At 44.6% G+C, this 22,578-nt stretch overlaps 3 protein-coding genes across 3 annotated transcripts; all 3 read left to right on the top strand.

Moving 5' to 3' along the window:
• Positions 1 to 4,011: 4,011 nt before the first annotated feature.
• LOC139213146 (E3 ubiquitin-protein ligase TRIM39-like) lies at positions 4,012 to 9,128 on the top strand. Its single transcript, XM_070843784.1, has 6 exons — positions 4,012 to 4,130; positions 5,116 to 5,401; positions 5,768 to 5,836; positions 5,942 to 6,022; positions 6,444 to 6,548; positions 7,812 to 9,128. Exons 2-6 carry the CDS (start codon positions 5,128 to 5,130, stop codon positions 8,993 to 8,995), a joined length of 1,713 nt encoding a protein of 570 aa, XP_070699885.1. The 5' UTR covers positions 4,012 to 4,130; positions 5,116 to 5,127; the 3' UTR covers positions 8,996 to 9,128.
• A 2,162-nt stretch (positions 9,129 to 11,290) lies between these two features.
• Positions 11,291 to 12,970, top strand: LOC139213167 (nuclear factor 7, ovary-like). Its single transcript, XM_070843807.1, has 2 exons — positions 11,291 to 11,359; positions 11,469 to 12,970. The coding sequence occupies exon 2, from the start codon at positions 11,486 to 11,488 to the stop codon at positions 12,884 to 12,886; it is 1,401 nt and encodes a 466-aa protein (XP_070699908.1). The 5' UTR covers positions 11,291 to 11,359; positions 11,469 to 11,485; the 3' UTR covers positions 12,887 to 12,970.
• A 17-nt stretch (positions 12,971 to 12,987) lies between these two features.
• LOC139213155 (E3 ubiquitin-protein ligase TRIM39-like) lies at positions 12,988 to 19,184 on the top strand. The gene is made up of 6 exons (XM_070843796.1): positions 12,988 to 14,103; positions 15,047 to 15,332; positions 15,600 to 15,668; positions 15,856 to 15,936; positions 16,357 to 16,461; positions 17,146 to 19,184. Exons 2-6 carry the CDS (start codon positions 15,059 to 15,061, stop codon positions 18,306 to 18,308), a joined length of 1,692 nt encoding a protein of 563 aa, XP_070699897.1. The 5' UTR covers positions 12,988 to 14,103; positions 15,047 to 15,058; the 3' UTR covers positions 18,309 to 19,184.
• Positions 19,185 to 22,578: the final 3,394 nt, after the last annotated feature.

Below are 22,578 nucleotides of genomic sequence, written 5' to 3'. Positions count from 1 at the left end.
CCCATAATGAGAATAAGGTGGATGGGAAACCTGCTTTGTGAGTCTTTCAGAGAATAAACTGACCAGGTTCATGCCTGGAAAAGTAAAAGTTATGATCCCATTTTGACTTCTTTCACATTCAGTTCAGTTACGGCAAAGAGGCCCATAATTGGATGGAGAGGAGATAAAGATTCATGGATCATGAATACGATGGCGTTCCAGAAATGGAGCAAACCCACTTTGACAGTAAAAACTGCCTGTTGGAAATAGAAGTAGAGGTAGAGGTCAGAGAAGTAAATGAATATCATGGTATCAAATATTGAGATATTGTCAGGGTGTGAGGTAGGACCCAAACGCAGCCCAATCTCTGAGACAAAGTAGCCATGTCCTTTAACTTCACTCTCGGCTCCTACACCAAGCACAGTTCGTGGTTGATGCTGAAGTGGAGTCAGCAACAGACCAGTCCATCTCCTCAGCTGGGAGGACAGAAGGGTCAGAGTGGGTGGAGTCCTCATTGTCAGACGACTCCTCCACAAGGGGAACAGGCATGGAAGAGGCGAGACCAGTTGGACCTCTAGATGGTCCGGATGGTGATGGTGAAAGTCGGAGATAAGGTCCGGATCAAGGATGTGGATGTGGCGAGTGACCGTAGCCCTCCCAGTCGACCAGATACTGGAGTCCCCTCCCACAACGACAGGACTGAACCAGGTGCGGGGAGGAGGAGGGGGCCAAAACGCTGGCGACAGAGGGCTCACGTGGACCGGCTTCACCTTAAACGCCTCCTCTATATCCCAGGTCAGGTTGGTCAGACAGGTGCTGGGACCAGGCTGACCCTTAGTGGCGGCCCTCACTCTCTCCTCTATATCCCAGGTCAGGGTGGCGACGACACAGGGAGGAGAGAGGATGGTTTCAGGCCCCTCAGCAGAGTATTCTCTTTTGAGGAACTGCCGAGACAGGGCGTCAGGCTTGACGTTGCGGGACCCTGGACGGTAGGAGAGGGTGAAGCGGAACTGGGTGAAAAAGAGAGACCAGCAATTCTGGCGAGAGTTCAGTCTCTTGGCAGTGTGGATGTATTCAAGATTCTTGTCTCCAAGAAGGGTTCTTTGGTGCCCTCCAACCAATGCCGCCACTCCTCCATGGCCATCTTCACTGCCAGCAGCTCCCTGTTCCCAATGTCATAGTTTCTTTCAGTGAGTGACAGGCGCTGAGAGAAGAAGGCGCAGGGTTAGGGTTAGAGTTAGGGTTAGGCATCTGGAGGATGGGCGCTAAAGTAAACCTGGACTTCAGGGTCTGGAATGCTTCATCGGCAGCAGGGGACCACTGGTATCTTGGAGCTGGTGAGGGCAGTGAGTGGAGCGGCCACAGAGCTGTAGTTGCGGATGAAGCAACGATAGAAGTTGGTAAATCCCAGGAAATGTTGCATTTGTTTGTGGGAATCAGGAACAGGCCAGGAGGTGACTGCGGAGACCTTTGCTGGGTCCATCTGGATGCTTCCTTAAGCCACGATGTACCCCAGGAACGAGACGGAAGAGACATGGAACTCACACTTCTCAGCTTTGACGAACAGGGAGTTCTCGAGGAGACGCTGGAGCACAGACTGGACGTGGTGGACATGCTCCTCCTGGGTCTTGGAGAAGATAAGGTAGACGAAAACAAAGCGGTTGAGCATGTCTCTGAACACGTCATTGACCAGTGCCTGGAAGACAGCAGGGGCATTGGTTAGGCCAAAGGGCATTACGAGGTATTCGCAATGCCCCGCGGGAGTGTTGAAGGCCGTCTTCCACTCATTGCCTTCTCTGATGCGGACTAGGTGGTAGGCATTGCATAGGTCAAGCTTAGTGAAGATCATGGCCCCCTGAAGCAGTTCTTAATGGTGATGTCATTCAGCCCCCTAAAGTCTATGCAGGGTCTCAAAGACTTGTCTTTCTTGTCTACTAAGAAAAAGCCTGCCCCAGCAGGAGATGACGAGCGGCGTATGATGCCTGCAGCCAAAGTCATTGATGTAGGTCTCCATGGCCTTTCTTTCTGGGGCAGTCTCCCAGGTAATGTGGGGGTTATACCAGCGGAGCCATGGGTAGCCCAGGATGAGCAGCAAGCAAGGAGAGTCCAACATATGAAACTGGATTGTCTCGTGGTGATTACCAGACAGGAGCATGGGAACCGGGGTGGTCTGATATGTGCCGGTGCCCAGTATGTAACCATCTAGCGGCCGCAAGGTAACTGGATGAAGCAGAGGAACCCTCCCGAGCCCCAGCTGTTGAGCCAACGTCTTGTCGATGATGTAGGCGTCAGTACCAGAGTCTAATAAGGTCGCCAGTGTGTGAGGGCCGTCAGGAAGGAGTAGCCGAGCTTGGAGTAGAGGTCGTTGGTTGTGGGGAGGTAGCGCCCCCTGGTTACTGGTGAGCCTTGGTCTTTTCTGGAAAGGACTGACATCTGACAGTGGGAGGCCCCCTGATGCCTCTCTCGTCTGCGGGCCTGGATGCGGAGGTCAATCCGGATGCTTAGCTCAATGACCCCATCCAGTGTTGTAGGAACATCCTGAACACACAGTATGTCCACCTTCCTCCTTTGCATCATGTCAACCAACTCTCTAGCTTTTCCTGTCACAGTCCCAACATTCAAAGTCCCTACTCTCAGTCCTAGACTCTTGCCTTTCCTCTTCTCTCTCTGCCTACGGACATGCCTTCCTCCTCTCCTTCTTTGACCCACAGTAGTCCAATTTCCAGCAGCGCCCTGTAGGTTAACAGCACTGATGGTGGTCGTTGTTAACCCAGGCCTCGACCAATCCGGTATGGAAGTCAAAGAATTGATTCCCATGTTAAGTTTGGCACAGTTTTTACGCCGGATGCCCTTCCTGACGCTACCCTGTGCGTTTTTCCGGGCTTGGGACCGGCACAAGGAAGACACTGACGTGTGCCCCCCTAGTGGCTGCATTATTTTATAATCTGTTTAAATATGTTGTTTTACACTTTGTTTTTAAAAAAACACAGCAAGAGGAAACCAAAACCTCATGATGTAAAATGGACTTTGTTTTTAATAAATGTATTGAGGAAGAGTTGGAACCTAATGCTGTCAGCAGGAGGTGCTGATGATAAATGATAAGTCCCCAGGTGGAACAAAGTGATCAGGTCAAATTAAGGCCAGAGGGACAAACTCCTCCTGGTAAAGTGTGGGGTATTCTAATTGGCTGGGTGCAGATGCTGGGGGGGGGGGGTGAGATCACCTTTGCATTGTTTCGTAAGAACTGTCCAGGATTTAGTCTTGTTCAGGTCTTGTGGATTTTTGTCGACAGTAAACCTCTACTGCTCTGAACTTTGAAGTCTCCCGCTGCCTATTTGGACGACTGACTCTTTGGTTTTTGACACTTTGAAAGACTTCAAACCTGGAAGGTTTTTAATGTGGCCCAAAAATGGGATGGAGAGGAGATAAAGATTTGTGGACCATAAATACGATGGCGTTCCAGAAATGGAGCAAACCCACTTTGACAGTAAAAACTGCCTGTTGGAAACATAAAGTATTTCTAAACTCTGATGATTACAGCTGTGTATGAATGTGTTTCTCTTCATGTTTTGGGAGGTTAAAGATCAGAGAAGTAGATGAATATTGTGGAATCAAATATTGAGATATCATGATGTAAACATAAAGTACTGTTTAAGTATTGATTAAGATGAAGTAGGAATTGATAAAGATATTTAATATGATAATAGGAGCGTTGATCAATTAACAAAGGTGATGGAACATGTAATCAATCAATAAGTGTGAATCAGTGTAACCAAATATCACATTTTATTCTCTGTTTAAATAAGTTGTTTTACATTGTTTTATTAATGCAGCAAGAAGAAACCAGAACCTCAGGGTGTGAATTGGAGTGAATACTTTGTTTTAAAATTGTACTGAGGAAGAGTTGGAGCCTGATGATGTCAGCAGGAGGTGCTGTAGGATCAAAGCCCCACCCCTCACCAGACTTCGAGACAAACCAGGAAACAGTTTCTTCCTGTTTAAAGAGAGACACACGGACTGAAGAGTAGACGATCAGATTCACCTTCAGACCAAACTACCAACTTTCTCTGAGTGAGTTCAGCTACAGGAGAGAAAAATGGAAAACTGCTCAATTCCTGCTTCAAGCTGCTGAGTCTCCACACACACTGAACGTGAGTCTGACTAAAGAAACACTCAAAGTGAAAGTACATTCCAGAGAAGTTAGTAGAGCAGGGAGGGGAGCCATTATTCATTCATGGTTTATCTGATAGGGACAGATGCAGTACAGCTCTCCCATGCAAGGATCATAGTGTTTATAGTGGATGGTAACTTGCAGCTCCCGTCTTTACAAGGACTTTTATGAAAATAACAGATTGAAACAATGAGATTAACAGAAGGTAAACTGGATACAGCAAAACACAATGAAGCACAAGTTTAAAAACCTTTCAGTCCAGAACTAGACATGAGTACAGGTTTGTTGCTGAATTCACCAGGATGAGGTCGGTCTTTTAACTGTTTAAAGTGTTGGAGCTGGCGGCAGATTGCAGCCGATCAGATAGGAAGCTCCAGGACTTTGAGCCTTTTACAGAAAAAGCTGTCTGAGCAAATGATGTTTGCAGGACCTGCTGCAGCTCTGCAGTCTCAGTGTCTTTGCAGAAAGGCTGAGGAGTGACTCCGTTTAAAACAGAAGTTACAATCTTATATTTACTCAAAATGCAGCTCTGAGCGACTTACAGTAAGTCCCACACTCAGCATCCAGCGGGGGCCCCTTCAGTGACCTCGCTCGACATCTAAACCTGTGCACCCACTAAGAGACGTACTTACAAGTGAAGCAGGACTGTAAATGAGTAAACGTGTCCCAGTGTGGATTTTTTCCCTGAGAGGGTCTAATTAGTGCAGAACATGAGCCAAGCTGAGGTGTGACAGGCTGTTGTTCTTTCCAAAGTCCAACAGTTTTTTTTATCTGTCTTCAATTAGTAGATTCATATTTTTTTTCACTGTCTTTCGCTTGATTACTTAAAAACCTAAAAACAGTGAACATCACCAGAAATATCTGTCCTTTGTTCCACCATTGACTCTCGTTGCAGCTCCTGTTGCTGCTCTGATGTGTTTGTGTTCATGTTTTCCTTCTGGTTTTTCGGCTCTGTCTGATTTTAGTAGGGAGACACCATGACGTCAGAGGACCTTTTGAACACTCTGGAGGAATTAAGAGACAGTGAATTTAAGAAGTTCAAATGGTATCTGCAGCAGTCTGACATCCTGCAGGGCTACCAAACCATCAAAGGGTCCAAACTGGAGAAGGCAGAAGGGCTGGACACAGTGGATCTGATGGTGAAGACATATAAACTTGATGGAGCTCTGGAGGTAACCAAGATGATTTTAGAGAAAATACCCAGGAAGGATCTGGTGCAGAGTCTGTCAGACTCCATCTCAGAACCAGAAGGTCAGTCACTCTTTCTTTTATCTGTAAACAAACAGAGTCTCTCAGTAATGAAGATCATTGTAATCACCGTAAAAATGGAGGCCTGATCTTGTAATTTTCATCAAATGTCATCATTCTTTGAGAGGACAGAGGCGTGATGGTGCTACCTGATTAAATTCCCTTTTATTTACTTCTTGGTGTGAGACAATGAGATATTAAAGTGAGTAATATGATATGACATGGTATTGAAATTCAAGATGGTGCCGTGACAGTGGCAGCCAGTTACAGCAGCTTGTGAATTTCCCCCTATGGGGGATCAATAATGGAAATCTAATGACATTATATTTATCAACGTTAGCCAGCATAGACTAACATCATGGCCTTCAGTTTCAGAAGCAGCCACAGAGGTTGGAGCAGCAGCAGGTCCCTCATTTCTTACCGAGGACGTGAGTCCAGGTGAGCTCGTGAAGTGGCGACTAAAAGTTACTGGTGTTAATTAAAGCAGTTGTTATTCAATAGTTACCTGGTGAAGCTCAACATCATGAACCACATGGTCCTCAGTTTCAGGAGCAGCCACAACGATTGGAGCAGCGGCCGGTCACCCATCATATCCTGATTATGTTACCAAGGATGTGAGACCAGGTGAGCTTTGCTGAATTGATTCTGATTGGTTGATTACAGCACTCTGCAGTCTGTTATTTCTGTATCACGGACTTTGGACACAGTTCTGATATCGTAATCTAAATAAAATAATTTTTAAATCAACTGAAATATTTTTAAATCAGTGTTTTATATCAAATTGTTGATTTCTTTACCACAAAGCTGTGTAATAAGTGGGATAATGTACGGCAAGCGTCCGTTATTGCAACTCCTTGATTTTTGCACTAATGACCGGCCTGCTGTACATTATCCCTTAATATTGGTATGCTGCCTAGATTGGAGGCAACCAACAAGGATAACTTGAAACATATGTTTTTGCATAAAGTAATCAGCGTCATAGCAACAGTTTCATCTGTCAGTGTTACCTGGTGAAGCTCAACATCATGAACCACATGGTCCTCAGTTTCAGGAGCAGCCACACCGATTGGAGCAGCACTTAGAGCAGTGTTTGGAGCACCGGCAGTTCGCCCATCATATCCTCATCATTTTACGGAGGACGTGAGACCAGGTGAACTCATCCTGCACAGTCTTACCTTCAAAGCTTAACATCACACTTTATTGTTGGAACTAAAAGTTTTTCCTTCCAATCCTGTGGAGGTAGCATTTATTGGAAAGCTCATTCTTTCTGTTTTGTTCCTGCAAACCAATCATGACTGTAGTGAAGTCTACGTAGGAGAAGAAGCATTTTCTTGGAGCAAGGGTTAGAAAATTAAGATGGTATTTTTTAGCTTTGTCTTATACCTCAGGAATGATACATTCTTGGATAAACATGAAGAAAAGGATGTCTTAAGCACAGGGATGTACCAAAACTATGATAATACCATGAGAAAAAGTTCACAATATGATATTTATCACAAAAGCTTTAACTGTCACCACATGCTTAAATCCTGTTTTCTCTACGAACGTGCATGTTTGCATATCCACAGTGATAAACACTTTTGGAGCTTTAGTAGTTACTTGTGCACAGTCTGAATCTGCAGTGAGAGGCTGCCTGAATGCCACAGCTGATAGATGAAAACTGGCGCACTGACAAAACCTTCTGCTCCATGTTAGATTTCACAGTACACTCAGCAGCACTGAGACAGTCTGAGGAGGTGCATCTCTCAGGTGTCTTAGAGCAGTACTGCCATGGCAAAACAATTATTTGGGAGACCTCCAGTTTTAGGCAACCTTAAAAGACTTTAGCTTGACCAGTAGCTGCTAACCAATGCTAGCTTCATAGTGTCGACCAACTCTGCTGTGAAGACTACAAAACGGCGTAGAAACCTTACATAAACTTTTCTGTGGCAGCAAACACAACACACAGCCTTTCAGTAACTCTACCCCTAGAAGCATGCGCTTTTCTGTGGCCGTGGCAACTAAGAACTCGGACATGACAGGATGGTCATCTGCCATATTGCATATTAATTCATATTTGAATGTATTTAATGTATCATGCAGGCTCAAAGGAGGTTTTAACTAGCTGTGTGCTGGATCAGCAGCCACCGCAGCACGGTGTCTCATTTGTTCTGTACACAACCGCTGACTAACAGCATCACTTTGAGTTTTCAGTCTGGCAAATTAGCAACTCTGTTAAATGCCACAATCATTTAAGCAACAAAGAAAAAAAGCAGCCCTGTTATTTTTAGTTCATAGTTCTTGCTCATACGGCTCAGAGGCTGTGACTCTCTTTAGCCCTGTGGAAGAATGTTTCATGTATTGATTGTTGTTGAGCTGAGGAGGAGGGAGGGGAGCTGTGGCTGACTGTTCTTTGTGTTTGCTGCGTTTTCAGCTTCACTCAGAAACCAAGCGACTTCAGAGGCTCTCTGCAGTCTGCACTCTGAGAAACTCAAATTCTTCTGTGTGGACCATCAGCAGCTGGTGTGTCTCATCTGCACAGATTCAGAAAAACACACCAACCACATATTCAGAACAATTGATGAAGCTGCACGACAACACAAGAAGAAACTTCAGGAAACTCTGGAGCCCTTAAAGAAGAAGTTAAAGGTTTCTGAACAAGTTAAAGTGAAGTTTGATCAAACAGCAAAACACATTAAGGTCCAGGCCCGACAGACAGAGAGGCAGATTAAGGAGCAGTTTAAGAAGCTTCACCAGTTTCTACAAGAGGAAGAGGAGGTGAGGATGGCTGCACTGAGGGAGGAAGAGCAGCAGAAGAGTCAGATGATGAAGGAGAAGATGGAGGCTCTGAGCAGAGAGATAGCAGCTCTTTCACACACAGTCAGAGCCACAGAGGAGGAGCTGAGAGCTGAAGACGTCTCATTCCTGAACAACTACAAGGCTGCAGTGGAGAGAGTCCAGCAGCGCCTCCTGCTGGAGGATCCACAGCTGCCCTCAGGAGCTCTGATAGACGAGGCCAAACACCTGGGCAACCTGACCTTCAACATCTGGAACAAGATGAAGGACATGGTCTCCTACTCTCCTGTGATCCTGGACCCAAACACTGCACATCCAGAACTCATCCTGTCTGAAGACCTGAGCAGCCTGAGAGGAGGAGGGAAACAGCAGCTTCCTGATAATCCAGAGAGGTTTGATTGTTTTAAACGTGTTCTGGGATCTGAGGGCTTCACCTCAGGGACTCACAGCTGGGATGTCGAGGTTGGAGACAACACAAACTGGTTACTGGGTCTGTTAGCAGAGTCTGTCCAGAGGAAGGGAGACATACAGTCTGGATCCTGGAGAATAAGATTCCATGATGGTAAATACTCAGCACGGTCAGCACCAGCTCTACCCACTGATCTCGTAGTGCAGAAGAAGCCTCAGAGGATCAGAGTGAATCTGGACTGGAACAGAGGAAAGCTGTCGTTCTCTGATCCTGATACTAACACACACATACACACCTTCACACACACCTTCACTCAGAGGATGTTTCCAATCATTACCACTTGGGATAATCTCCCAGTGAAGATATTACCAGTGCAGGTCAGTGTGACAGTGGGACAGAGCAGTCAGAGATAAAGAGGATGAAGCTGCACCTGTCCTCCACCTGTCTCATTATTCTCATTATTCCACAGACGCATATTTTAGTTTCAGCTATTCAGCTAACGAAGTTGATGGAACATCAACAATCAATAAGTATGAATCAATGTAACCAAATATCACATTTTATTCTCTGTTTAAATACGTTGTTTTTCACTTTGTTTTAATAAATGCAGCAAGAGGAAACCAGAACCTCAGGGTGTAAACTGGAGTGAATACTTTGTTTTAAAAATGTACTGAGGAAGAGTTGGAGCCTGATGGTGTCAGCAGGAGGTGCTGTAGGATCAATAGAAATAATAAGTGCTCAGTAATAATTCCCAGATAGGACAAAGTGATCAGGTCACATTAAGGCCAGAGGGACAAACTCCTCCTGGTAAAGTCTGGTATATTCTAGATGGCTGTGTGCAGATGCTGGAGGGCTGGCAGATGAGATCATTCTGCTGATTTGGGGCTATAAAAGAAGAGACCTTTGCATTGTTTCGTCAGAACTGTCCAGGATTTAGTCTTGTTCAGGTCTCGGGGCTTTCTGTCGACAATAAACCTCTACTGTGCTGAACTCTGAATTCTCCCGGTGCCTATTTGGAATATTAACTCTTTGGTTTTTGGCGCTTTGAAAGACTTCGAACCTGGAAGGTTTTTAATGACCCCCTGTGGAGTTTTTAGATGACTCCTCTGTGATACAGACAACAAGGTATCTGAAGCTGTCCACCCTTTCCACTGGGGCCCTGTTGATCCTGAGAGGATGGAAGTTCCTGTCTTGCTTCTTCCCAAAGTTCACCATGAGCTCCTTCTGGCACTAGTTATCCAGGTGTCCGGGCCTTCTCCTCGTTATTGAACATCAGGCCCACAACAACTGCGTTATCGGCAGACTTGGTGATCGTGGTCCAACGCGGCCACACAGTAAAGTGCATAGGGAGGACAGCGGGAGCTCAGGACACATGTTTGGAGTGATGGTGAGGAGGGATGAGGTGTGTCTGCCAACCGCTTGGGGTCTGTTCATCAGGAAGCTGAAGATCCGGGTGCACAGGGTGGAGTTGAACCAAGGCTCCTCACGCTTCACGACAAGTCTGAAGAGGAAGATTGGGTTTTATGGCTTTGTCTGTGGATCTGCAAACTGTAGCAGGTCCAGAATCAGTGAGCAGGTGATGAAGTCTCAGTCCAACCTCTCAAAGCACTTAAGCACCACAGAGGTCCGGGCTACCTGAGGGCCGGTAATCATGGGAATCAGTCCAGTTGGACGCACCTGGAGGACGAATGCCCGATCCACCTGAACTGGCTCCTTTCTACATGAAGGAGCAGCAGCTCCACTCTGAGCTCCCTCTAGATGTTCAAGCTCCTCACCCTATCTCACAGGCTGAGCCCAGACACCCTGCAAAGGAAACTCATTTCAGCCGATCGTGTCCGCAGTCTCATTACCCAGAGCTCATGATCACAGGTGAGGTTTGGAATGTACATCCACTGGTAAACAGAGACTCCACCACAATGGTCTGGTACACTGCCTGTATTACTGCTGACACCGCACTAATCCATCTGTCCCATCTCCTACTCCCCTCACCCTCACTTTGAACAAGACGCCGAGATACTTAACTCCCTCATTTGTGGCACCAACTGCTTCACACTGGGCTGCAGACCGCCCCACTGCCCACTGGAGGTCACGGTCTGGAGAAGCCAACAGGACCACATCATCTGCAAAAGGTAGAACGGACGCTGTCTTTACCACAGCTCTACCTTGAGATCCTGTCCATGGATCACAAACAGAATCGGGAAAGAGTCCATGATCCATGGTACCCTTCATCTAAAATAGTCCATGGTACACTTAGAATATAATGAATACTATTTATTACTACTTACATACATTATTGCATGCAACCAATATCATGGCACCCCTTCAGGCAGACACTACTCCTCTCCAACGATGTAACCCCTTTCCCTCAATGTTCAATGATGTTATTGAAATTTCATGAACTTATATATTGAATACATTCAACCTATTGACTATTTTTGAATATAAACATAAGTGATCTGCCACATCTGGCACACACCTGAAGTCTGCTTTTCCAGCAAAGAATCAATTTCCTGAAGCTGAGACAAACCCCTGTGTTACATGTGAAGAAAAAGCATGTAGCAGAGCCGGTCTGACTCCACCCCTCCCCTGACTCATCTGAGACAAACCAGGAAACAGTTTCTTCCTGTTTAAAGAGAGACACACGGACTGAAGAGCAGACGATCAGATTCACCTTCAGACCAAACTACCAACTTTCTCTGAGTGAGTTCAGCTACAGGAGAGAAAAGTGGAAACTACAACACTGCTGCTTCAACCTGCCGAGTCTCCAAACACTGCATGTGAGTTTGACTAAAAACTGGAGTCAAAGTGAAAGTAAACTTCACTGTGGTTAGCAGAGAAGGGAGGGGAGCTGTGGCTGACTGTGATCCCTGTCTGCTGTGTTTTCAGCTTCATTCACAGACAAAATGGCTTCCAGATCAGAGGAGGATCTCTGCTGTCCGGTCTGTCACGACGTCTTCAGACATCCTGTTGTTCTGTCATGTAGCCACAGCTTCTGTAAAGACTGTCTGAAGAGATGGTGGAGAGAGAAACAAACACAGGAGTGTCCATTTTGTAAGAGAAGATCTTCAAAGTCAGAACCTCCTTCAAACCTGGTGCTAAAGAACCTGTGTGAGTCCTTCTTACTGGAGAGAGATCAGAGAGCTTCAGAGGCTCTCTGCAGTCTGCACTCTGAGAAACTCAAACTCTTCTGTCTGGACCATCAGCAGCCGGTGTGTCTCATCTGCAGAGATTCAGAAAAACACACCAACCACACAATCAGACCAATTGATGAAGCTGCACGACAACACAAGAAGAAACTTCAGGAAACTCTGGAGCCCTTAAAGGAGAAGTTAAAGGTTTCTGAACAAGTTAAAGTGAAGTTTGGTCAAACAGCAAAACACATTAAGGTCCAGGCCAGACAGACAGAGAGGCAGATTAAGGAGCAGTTTAAGAAGCTTCACCAGTTTCTAGAAGAGGAAGAGGAGGTGAGGATGGCTGCACTGAGGGAGGAAGAGGAGCAGAAGAGTCAGATGATGAAGGAGAAGATGGAGGCTCTGAGCAGAGAGATAGCAGCTCTTTCACACACAGTCAGAGCCACAGAGGAGGAGCTGAGAGCTGAAGACGTCTCATTCCTGAACAACTACAAGGCTGCAGTGGAGAGAGTCCAGCAGCGCCCCCTGCTGGAGGATCCACAGCTGCCCTCAGGAGCTCTGATAGACGAGGCCAAACACCTGGGCAACCTGACCTTCAACATCTGGAACAAGATGAAGGACATGGTCTCCTACTCTCCTGTGATCCTGGACCCAAACACTGCACATCCACTACTCATCCTGTCTGAAGATCTGAGCAGCGTGAGAGGAGGAGAGAAACAGCAGCTTCCTGATAATCCAGAGAGGTTTGATTGTTACTTCAGTGTTCTGGGATCTGAGGGCTTCACCTCAGGGACTCACAGCTGGGATGTTGAGGTTGGAGACAGCACAAGCTGGTTCCTGGGTCTGTTATCAGAGTCTGTCCAGAGGAAGGGAGTCATACTGTCTGGATACTGGTTAATAGGACTCTCTAATGGTAAATACTCAGCACATTCACCACCAGCTCTACCCACTGATCTCGTGGTGCAGAAGAATCCTCAGAGGATCAGAGTGAATCTGGACTGGAACAGAGGAAAGCTGTTGTTCTCTGATCCTGATACTAACACACACATGCACACCTTCACACACACCTTCACTGAGAGGATGTTTCCAATCATTACCACTTGGGATAATCTCCCAGTGAAGATATTACCAGTGCAGGTCAGTGTGACAGTGGGACAGAGCAGTCAGAGATAAAGAGGATGAAGCTGCACCTGTCCTCCACCTGTCTCATTATTCTCATTATTCCACAGACGCATATTTTAGTTTCAGCTATTGTTTTAATTTTCTCTTTATTTAGTTTGAAAATCTACTTTTTGTTTCTACTGACGATCTTTTCATGTGTACATTTTTCTGATCTTTATCTCTGGTCTATTCAGGATTTGTCTTTTTATTAATAATACTGTATCATTTTAAATTGTTGTTCATGTTTTAATTCTTTTCACGTGTGTGTGTGGAGCCATGAAGACCAGCAACCGCTGTGTGGAGAAGAAAAGGGAAGACACCTGTCGCACACACACAACCTGATGTTAATGCCCATAATGAGAAGAAGGAGGACAGGAAACCTGCTGTGAGAGTCTTTCAGGGAATAAACTGACCAGGTTCATGCCTGGAAAAGTAAAAGTTATGATCCCATTTTGACTTCTTTCACATTCAGTTCAGTTACGACAAGGAGGCCCAAAGTGGGATGGAGAGCAGATAAAGATTCGTGGCCCACAAATACGATGGCGTTCTAGAAATGGAGCAAACACACTTGGACAGTAAAAACTGCCTGTTGGAAACATAAAGTATTTGTAAACTCTGATGATTCCAGCTGTGTATGAATGTGTTTCTCTTCATGTTTTGGGAGGTTAAAGATCAGAGAAGTAGATGAATATTGTGGAATCAAATATTGAGATATCACATGATGTAAATATAACGTATTGATTAAGATGAAGTAGGAATTGATAAAGATATTTAATACGATGACAAGTGTTGATCAATTAACAAAGGTGATGGAACATGTAACCAATCAATAAGTGTGAATCAATGTAACCAAATATCACATTTTATTCTCTGTTTAAATAAGTTGTTTTACATTGTTTTAATAAATGCAGCAAGAGGAAACCAGAACCTCAGGGTGTAAATTGGAGTGAATACTTTGTTTTAAAATTGTACTGAGGAAGAGTTGGAGCCTGATGGTGTCAGCAGGAGGTGCTGTAGGATCAAAGCCCCACCCCTCACCAGACTTCGAGACAAACCAGGAAACAGTTTCTTCCTGTTTAAAGAGAGACACACGGACTGAAGAGCAGACGATCAGATTCACCTTCAGACCAAACTACCAACTTTCTCTGAGTGAGTTCAGCTACAGGAGAGAAAAATGGAAAACTGCTCAATTCCTGCTTCAAGCTGCTGAGTCTCCACACACACTGAACGTGAGTCTGACTAAAGAAACACTCAAAGTGAAAGTACATTACAGAGAAGTTAGTAGAGCAGGGAGGGGAGCCATTATTCATTCATGGTTTATCTGATAGGGACAGATGCAGTACAGCTCTCCCATGCAAGGTTCATAGTGTTTATAGTGGATGGTAACTTGCAGCTCCCGTCTTTACAAGGACTTTTATGAAAATAACAGATTGAAACAATGAGATTAACAGAAGGTAAACTGGATACAGCAAAACACAATGAAGCACAAGTTTAAAAACCTTTCAGTCCAGAACTAGACATGAGTACAGGTTTGTTGCTGAATTCACCAGGATGAGGTCGGTCTTTTAACTGTTTAAAGTGTTGGAGCTGGCGGCAGATTGCAGCCGATCAGATAGGAAGCTCCAGGACTTTGAGCCTTTTACAGAAAAAGCTGTCTGAGCAAATGATGTTTGCAGGACCTGCTGCAGCTCTGCAGTCTCAGTGTCTTTGCAGAAAGGCTGAGGAGTGACTCTGTTTAAAACAGAAGTTACAATCTTATATTTACTCAAAATGCAGCTCTGAGCGACTTACAGTAAGCCCCACACTGATCTTCCAGCGGGGGCCCCTTCAGTGACCTCGCTCCACATCCAAACCTGTGCACCCACTAAGAGACGTATTTACAAGTGAAGCAGGACTGTAAATGAGTAAACGTGTCCCAGTGTGGATTTTTTCCCTGAGAGGGTCTAATTAGTGTAGAACATGAGCCAAGCTGAGGTGTGACAGGCTGTTGTTCTTTCCAAAGTCCAACAGTTTTTTTTATCTGTCTTCAATTTATCTGTCTTCAAACAGTGAACGTCACCAGAAATATCTGGCCTTCGTTCCACCATTGACTCTCGTTGCAGCTCCTGTTGCTGCTCTGATGTGTTTGTGTTCATGTTTTCCTTCTGGTTTTACGGCTCTGTCTGATTTTAGTAGGGAGACACCATGACGTCAGAGGACCTTTTGAACACTCTGGAGGAATTAAGAGACAGTGAATTCAAGAAGTTCAAATGGTATCTGCAGCAGCCCGACATCCTGCAGGGCTACCAAACCATCAAAGGGTCCAAACTGGAGAAGGCAGAAGGGCTGGACACAGTGGATCTGATGGTGAAGACATATAAACTTGATGGAGCTCTGAAGGTAACCAAGATGATTTTAGAGAAAATACCCAGGAAGGATCTGGTGCAGAGTCTGTCAGACTCCATCTCAGAACCAGAAGGTCAGTCACTCTTTCTTTTATCTGTAAACAAACAGAGTCTCTCAGTAATGAAGATCATTGTAATCACCGTAAAAATGGAGGCCTGATCTTGTAATTTTCATCAAATGTCATCATTCCTTGAGAGGACAGAGGCGTGATGGTGCTACCTGATTAAATTCCCATTTATTTACTTCTTGGTGTGAAACAATGAGATATTAAAGTGAGTAACATGATATGACATTATATTTATCAACGTTAGCCAGCATAGACTAACATCATGTCCTTCAGTTTCAGAAGCAGCCACAGAGGTTGGAGCAGCAGCAGGTCCCTCATTTGTTACCGAGGACGTGAGTCAAGGTGAGCTCGTGAAGTGGCGACTAAAAGTTACTGGTGTTAATTAAAGCAGTTGTTATTCAATAGACACTCCAATTAGCATAATCAATATTGATGCTTAGATTTGAGGCAACCAACCAGGATAGCTTGAAGCAGTCATCTGTCAGTGTTACCTGGTAAAGCTCAACATCATGAACCACATGGTCCTCAGTTTCAGGAGCAGCCACACCGATTGGAGCAGCGGCCGGTCACCCATCATATCTTGATTATGTTACCGAGGATGTGAGACCAGGTGAGCTTTGTTGAATTGATTCTGATTGGTTGATTACAGCATTCTGCAGTCTGTTATTTCTGTATAACGGACTTTGGACACAGTTCTGATATCGTAATCTAAATAAAATCATTTTTAAATCGACTGAAATATTTTTAAATCAGTGTTTTATATCAAATTGTTGATTTCTTTACCACAAAGCTGTGTAATAAGTGGGATAATGTACGGCAAGCGTCCGTTATTGCAACTCCTTGATTTTTGCACTAATGACCGGCCTGCTGTACATTATCCCTTAATATTGGTATGCTGCCTAGATTGGAGGCAACCAACCAGGATAGCTTGAAACATATGTTTTTGCATAAAGTAATCAGCGTCATAGCAACAGTTTCATCTGTCAGTGTTACCTGGTGAAGCTCAACATCATGAACCACATGTCCTCAGTTTCAGGAGCAGCCACAACGATTGGAGCAGCACTTAGAGCAGTGTTTGGAGCACCGGCAGTTCGCCCATCATATCCTCATTATTTTACGGAGGACGTGAGACCAGGTGAACTCATCCTGCACAGTCTTACCTTCAAAGCTTAACATCACACTTTATTGTTGGAACTAAAAGTTTTTCCTTCCAATCCTGTGGAGGTAGCATTTATTGGAAAGCTCATTCTTTCTGTTTTGTTCCTGCAAACCAATCATGACTGTAGTGAAGTCTACGTAGGAGAAAGAGCATTTTCTTGGAGCAAGGGTTAGAAAATTAAGATGGTATTTTTTTTTATCTTTGTCTTATACCTCAGGAATGATACATTCTTGGATAGTCATGAAGAAAAGGATGTCTTAAGCACAGGGATGTACCAAAACTATGATAATACCATGAGAAAAGCAGCACCGCAGCATGGTGTCTCAATCATTATGTACACAACCGCTGACTAACAGCCTCACTTTGAGTTTTCAGTCTGGCAAATTAGCAACTCTGGATGTACGGTTAGCTCACTAAACGAGAGTCTGTTGCAGTTTTCAGACTCGAGAGCAGTTGCTTTGTGCAGGGTAACGTTAAAACTCAGGTGAGGATGCTGAGCTGTGACTCTGAGATTTTAGCATTTTCACATTTTCTCTCTTCCTTGATGAACTTGCTCTCTTTAGCCCTGTGGAAGGATATTTCATGTATTGATTGCTGTTGAGCTGAGGAGGAGGGAGGGGAGCCGTGGCTGACTGTACTTTGTGTTTGCTGCGTTTTCAGCTTCACTCAGAAACCAAACGACTTCAGAGGCTTTCTGCAGTCTGCACTCTGAGAAACTCAAACTCTTCTGTCTGGACCATCAGCAGCCGGTGTGTCTCGTCTGCAGAGATTCAGAAAAACACACCAACCACAGAATCAGACCAATTGATGAAGCCGTACAACAACACAAAGAGAAACTTCAGGAAACTCTGGAGCCCTTAAAGGAGAAGTTAGAGGTTTTTGAAGAAGTTAAAGTGAAGTTTGATCAAACAGCAAAACACATTAAGGTCCAGGCCAGACAGACAGAGAGGCAGATTAAGAAGCAGTTTAAGAAGCTTCAACAGTTTCTGGAAAAGGAAGAGGAGGTGAGGATGGCTGCACTGAGGGAGGAAGAGCAGCAGAAGAGTCAGATGATGAAGGAGAAGATGGAGGCTCTGAGCAGAGAGATAGCAGCTCTTTCACACACAGTCAGAGCCACAGAGGAGGAGCTGAGAGCTGAAGACGTCTCATTCCTGAACAACTACAAGGCTGCAGTGGAGAGAGTCCAGCAGCGCCTCCTGCTGGAGGATCCACAGCTGCCCTCAGGAGCTCTGATAGACGAGGCCAAACACCTGGGCAACCTGACCTTCAACATCTGGAACAAGATGAAGGACATGGTCTCCTACTCTCCTGTGATCCTGGACCCAAACACTGTAAATTCAACATGCATCCTGTCTGAAGATCTGAGCAGCGTGAGAGAAGGAGAGGAGCAGCAGCTTCCTGATAATCCAGAGAGGTTTAATTGTGCTCCCACTGTTCTTGGATTTGAGGGCTTCACCTCAGGGGCTCACAGCTGGGATGTCGACATTGGAGACAGTACATACTGGTTTGTGGGTGTGTCAGCAGAGTCTATGCAGAGGAAGACAGTATTACCATCTACAGTCTGGAAAATAGGATGCTATGGGGGTAGTTACAAGAAATGGTCGCCATCAGAGTGCCTCACTTATCTCGTAGTGCAGAAGAAGCCCCGAAGGATCAGAGTGAATCTGGACTTGAACAGAGGAAAGCTGTCGTTCTTAGACCTTCACAGTAACACACACATACACACCTTCACAGACACCTTCACTGAGAGGATGTTTCCGTACATTGACACCTCTGAAAAGGTGAAGATATTACCACAGAAGGTCAGTGTGACCGTGGGATAGAAACTAGTCAGTTAGGTTCTTTTTAATTGTCTTTTTGTTTATATTTAGTTTGACAGTCAGCTTTTCTGACGTCAACCTTTTCTCTATTCCACTTTGTTTCCAATCGTCATGGTTTGGTTCAGTTAGACTTTTCTTTCTCATTGGTTCTGTGTTACTTTAAATTGTTGTTGACTTGTTTATTATTCTGACTTGTGTGTGTGTGGAGCCATGAAGACCAGCAGCCGCTCAGTAGGAGCTGTTGTGGATCCAAGACCCAAACAAGAAGTAATCAGTTTATCGATGACTGCTGTTATTGTTTGGATCCGACTTTATTTCAAACTGTCGTCCAGATTATAACGTTTCTTTAAACTACGCTTTAAACTTGCCATTTTTCTCTCTGATGTAATGATGTAAAAGTGTTTTCATTCAGTTACCATCAGTTGAATTCTGCTATTAGTCAAAAAAGTAATTCTGTTTAAGGTGGACATCTCATGTTTGGCTTCATACGTTCATGCTGAATGCACATGAATCCCTGTTTTTCATCAGAATAATAAGATATTGTCTTTTCTTGTATTTTCTTCTTTTCAGTTTAATTCTCTGATTTAACCCTTTATTTCTTACAAGAGTGGAATCAGAGCGGCTAAAAGTCTGGAAATGCTAGTTTAGATGACAATTCCTCAAAGTTTACGGTGTAATCTTTTTATTCTGTGTACCAGTAGAGTACAGTACAGTTTTCAGGTTCAGAACAGATGGACTGAGTTTACATTTAAAACATTTAAATAATGTATTTCACCACCATTTTTAAAAATTTTTTTATTTGTGTCTCATTACTTTTCAAGATGAAAATTGATTTTTACTTTTGTGTTTTTCTCTCCTCTCTCCTCTCAACACACTGAATAAAAAGCCTAAAAACATGTTAATTTAGCTGTATTGATTTACAAAACCTTCTTCTGACATCTGCTAATGGTCTTCATTCATTCATTCATTCATTCATTGCCACCGTCTGTAATGCTCTCTGCAGATACTTTTAAAAGGAAGTTTTAGTCCGTGTCCTCACCAGACTCACCTGTAACAAACCAGGAAACAGCTTGTTATTGTATTGCCTTCAGGATTATTTATTGTATTTAAGTAGAACTCTGAATATCTATACCAGATTTACATGTAACCACAGCGAATAAGGAGGCAACAGCAACCTCATGAGCAAATGTTTGAACAGTGCCTGTGTACGTACGTCTGTGAAGATTCTCAGTTATCCAGGTCATAGTTATTCCTTAGGAGTTGAGCAAAAGTCAACTGGACTTGTTGAAGGTACTTGAAGACTCATATGACTTAAGGACTCACGTGACGACTGGGTAATGACCCACATAGGACCGAACGACCTCAGCAGTGTTTACATGCCTGACCTCCCTACCAGTCAGTCAGAACCGAAGAAGCCTCCTGGATGAGAGGCGAAACGTCTTCAAGTACCTTCAACAAGTCCAGTTGATTTTTGCTCAAGTGTTTGTGAAAGACTGACAGGAAGTTCTGCACTGCGAGTTTAACAGAAAAGCATTTAAATATTTCTGCAGTTCTCGTGAATAAATCTTTTAGGAAGTATTCTGTTTCTGTGCAGCAACAATACTGATCAGGGCTCGAGCTTCAGGGCGTCCAGCAGGCCCCGGACTGATCAGGGCCAATAATCACTACATTTTGAGACAGAAGGCAGGTCTGGCTTTGTCACACCCTCTGCCTCCCCCTCAGGGTGTGGGTGTGTTTCTGCCGCTCTCTCTCTCTCTCTCTCTGATTGCAGGAGTGGAAACAGCTGCACAGGAGTCGGGTCCCAGCTTCCTCTCATTAGCCCTGCCTTTAAAGGAGCAGTCCGGACTCCGCCCCGCCGTTGACCCAACTCGCCGTCAGTCGTGTTTAAGCCTTTTCTGAGTGAACTTGTCTGCCTGTACGTTCTCTCCAGACGTCCTGCTCAGCTGGCCCTCTCTGCCCACCCGCTCACTCACACTCCCCGGCCGCATCTCCCACGCTCCCTGGTCTCCTCTGTTCTGGCTTCACCCCCAAAAAATGAACCGCAACACGACACCCACTGCCTCCGTCTCTGTGTGTGCTCTTGGGTCCACAAGCTCAGCCTTCAACGGTACCGTCTGGTAATGCTGCAGGGAGGCGGCAGGATGGGAGCGTGAGCGGAACCAGTCTCTGAGACGACTGGGGCGTCAGACTTGATGCTGCAGGATCCTGGATGATAAAGTTAAACCTTCCAAAAAATAGAACCCACTTTACCTGACTGGAGTTGATACTCTCAGCTTCATGGTGAGAAGTTCCCTGTTACCAATGTAACAATCCTTTTCTGTGGGGGAAGAAAGCACCCACCCCAAAGTCCGAGGCATCCTCCTCCACAGTGAACTGAAGGGCAGGATCAGGTTGGACGAGGAGAGGAAAGGAGCCTTAACAAGCTGGTGTCCTGCCAGTGGAGGGTTAGGGTTCATATAGCCTACGTGTTGTAAAGTAATTTTAACACAACATTTAACTCTGACAAAGGTGTCCGTGCAAAACTCACACTCTAGAGCTCCTGGTATTTATTGTTAAGTCACACTGCAGAAGCCTCCTAATCTTCAGCTGAGCTTTAGAAGTCGTCTTCACACAGAATGTGTTTGCACAGTCGGTGTGGACAGGATGATCTCAGCCAACATACATGTGCTAGGTGATGTTTTGCATTAAGAAGTGAAGACGTGGATAAAAGTGAACTTCTTTAAGTTCAGCCAAACATTGATGGTGTTGTTGGACACATGCAGAGCAGATATTCTAACGGGACATTTGTGGTGTAAATGTGTTTTAGCTTCAGTCGAGCTCGCTGCTTCTTTATCGATGCAGTTTGTATTTGTCACATGTTGTCGTGATTTGACAGACCGTTCTCCCTCCAGCATTCAATAACTAACCTGTTTGTGTTTCTCTTTTTTTTGTTTTTGTTTTTGGACTTTCTTGGAGCTCTCCCATCGGAGCACTGACAGCTCAGACTGGGTTTCTGCTCCCACGTCATACCCACGTTTCTGGATTTGGATTCCAAGGTTTGAGGCAGAATTAATTGACCACTTATTCTATTCTATATGTGACTTTATGGCCAAAATGAACCCTTTCATGTTTAGTTTAGTGACATTTAACCAGCACCAGGAAACAAGTAAGATTTGAATCAGAGCTTTAAATTAAACACTCTTTAACTCAAGCTTTTATTTCTCACATTTAAACCCATCCTTCATCCCACCAGTGACTCTAGTTGCAGCTCTGATGTGTTTGTGTTCAAGTTTTTCTTCTGGTTTATTACGGCACTGTCTGTCTTTAGTAGGGAGACACCATGACGTCAGAGGACCTTTTTTGAAGACTCTTGAGGAATTAAGAGATGATGAATTGTAGTTCAGATGGTGTCTGCAGCAGCCCGACATCCTGCAGGCATGCAGAGGGCAGAAGGGCTGGACAGTTTATCCTGGCATGTTCTGTATAGTTTCTCTGGCGTTGCCTCAGTGACCTGCTAGCATATTTTCTTGTCTGTGTATCGGATCTCTTAGTTTCATTAAATAAATTAGTCTCTTTTAGTTGATCCCTGCTGGGTGTCATGTCCCGCTGATAATACTTGTATATATTTAAGTGTAGTTTTAATTGTTACTTGTAATGGAGTACTTTCACATTACTATTTTAATACTAAAACGCTCTTAACACTCCCGCCACCACTTAGATATGTTCTGCACTTCTCCCTCATGCTAATGTCTGGTGGTGTTCAGTCTGAGCTCCTGGCCAATAGGAGACATACACTACTCACAGAAAGTTAGGGATATTTGACTTTCAGGTGAAATATATGGAAAATGTAAAAAGTGAATGCTACAGTGATATTATATCATGAAAGTAGGACATTTAAGTAGAAGCATGCACTGGTGATTTTATTCATCTTAAACAATTTATTGAAAGAAAATCTAACAACAGTGGAGGGTAAACGTAATTGGGACGTGGCCAAAGGACGTCCACTCCTCTCCTTTCTGTGACTCTTCCAGTCTCTGTATCACTGTTCCAACCTCCTGATGACACTCTGTGACCCTCTAAGCTCAGTGAACACCTCCGTCTGAGGACTTCCTGTTTGAAGCCTCCAGTGTTGAGGTGCTGCTGATCAACTGTTAGGTGTCGTCTTGGTCTCATGATGTCAGAATGTGAACAGCAGTATGAGGAGGACTGTTTAAATACCAATTCTAACTGAAGCAGGAAATGTATTGGTGGATTCATGGATCAAACCTGTTGTGAATGTTGCTGTTAAGCTTCT

The sequence above is a fragment of the Pempheris klunzingeri genome, chromosome 2 (assembly GCF_042242105.1).
Source record: "Pempheris klunzingeri isolate RE-2024b chromosome 2, fPemKlu1.hap1, whole genome shotgun sequence".
NCBI classification, from domain to species: Eukaryota; Metazoa; Chordata; class Actinopteri; order Acropomatiformes; family Pempheridae; genus Pempheris; species Pempheris klunzingeri.
The sequence above is the reverse complement of the archived record's forward strand: the minus strand, read 5'-3'. Positions and strand labels throughout refer to the sequence as shown.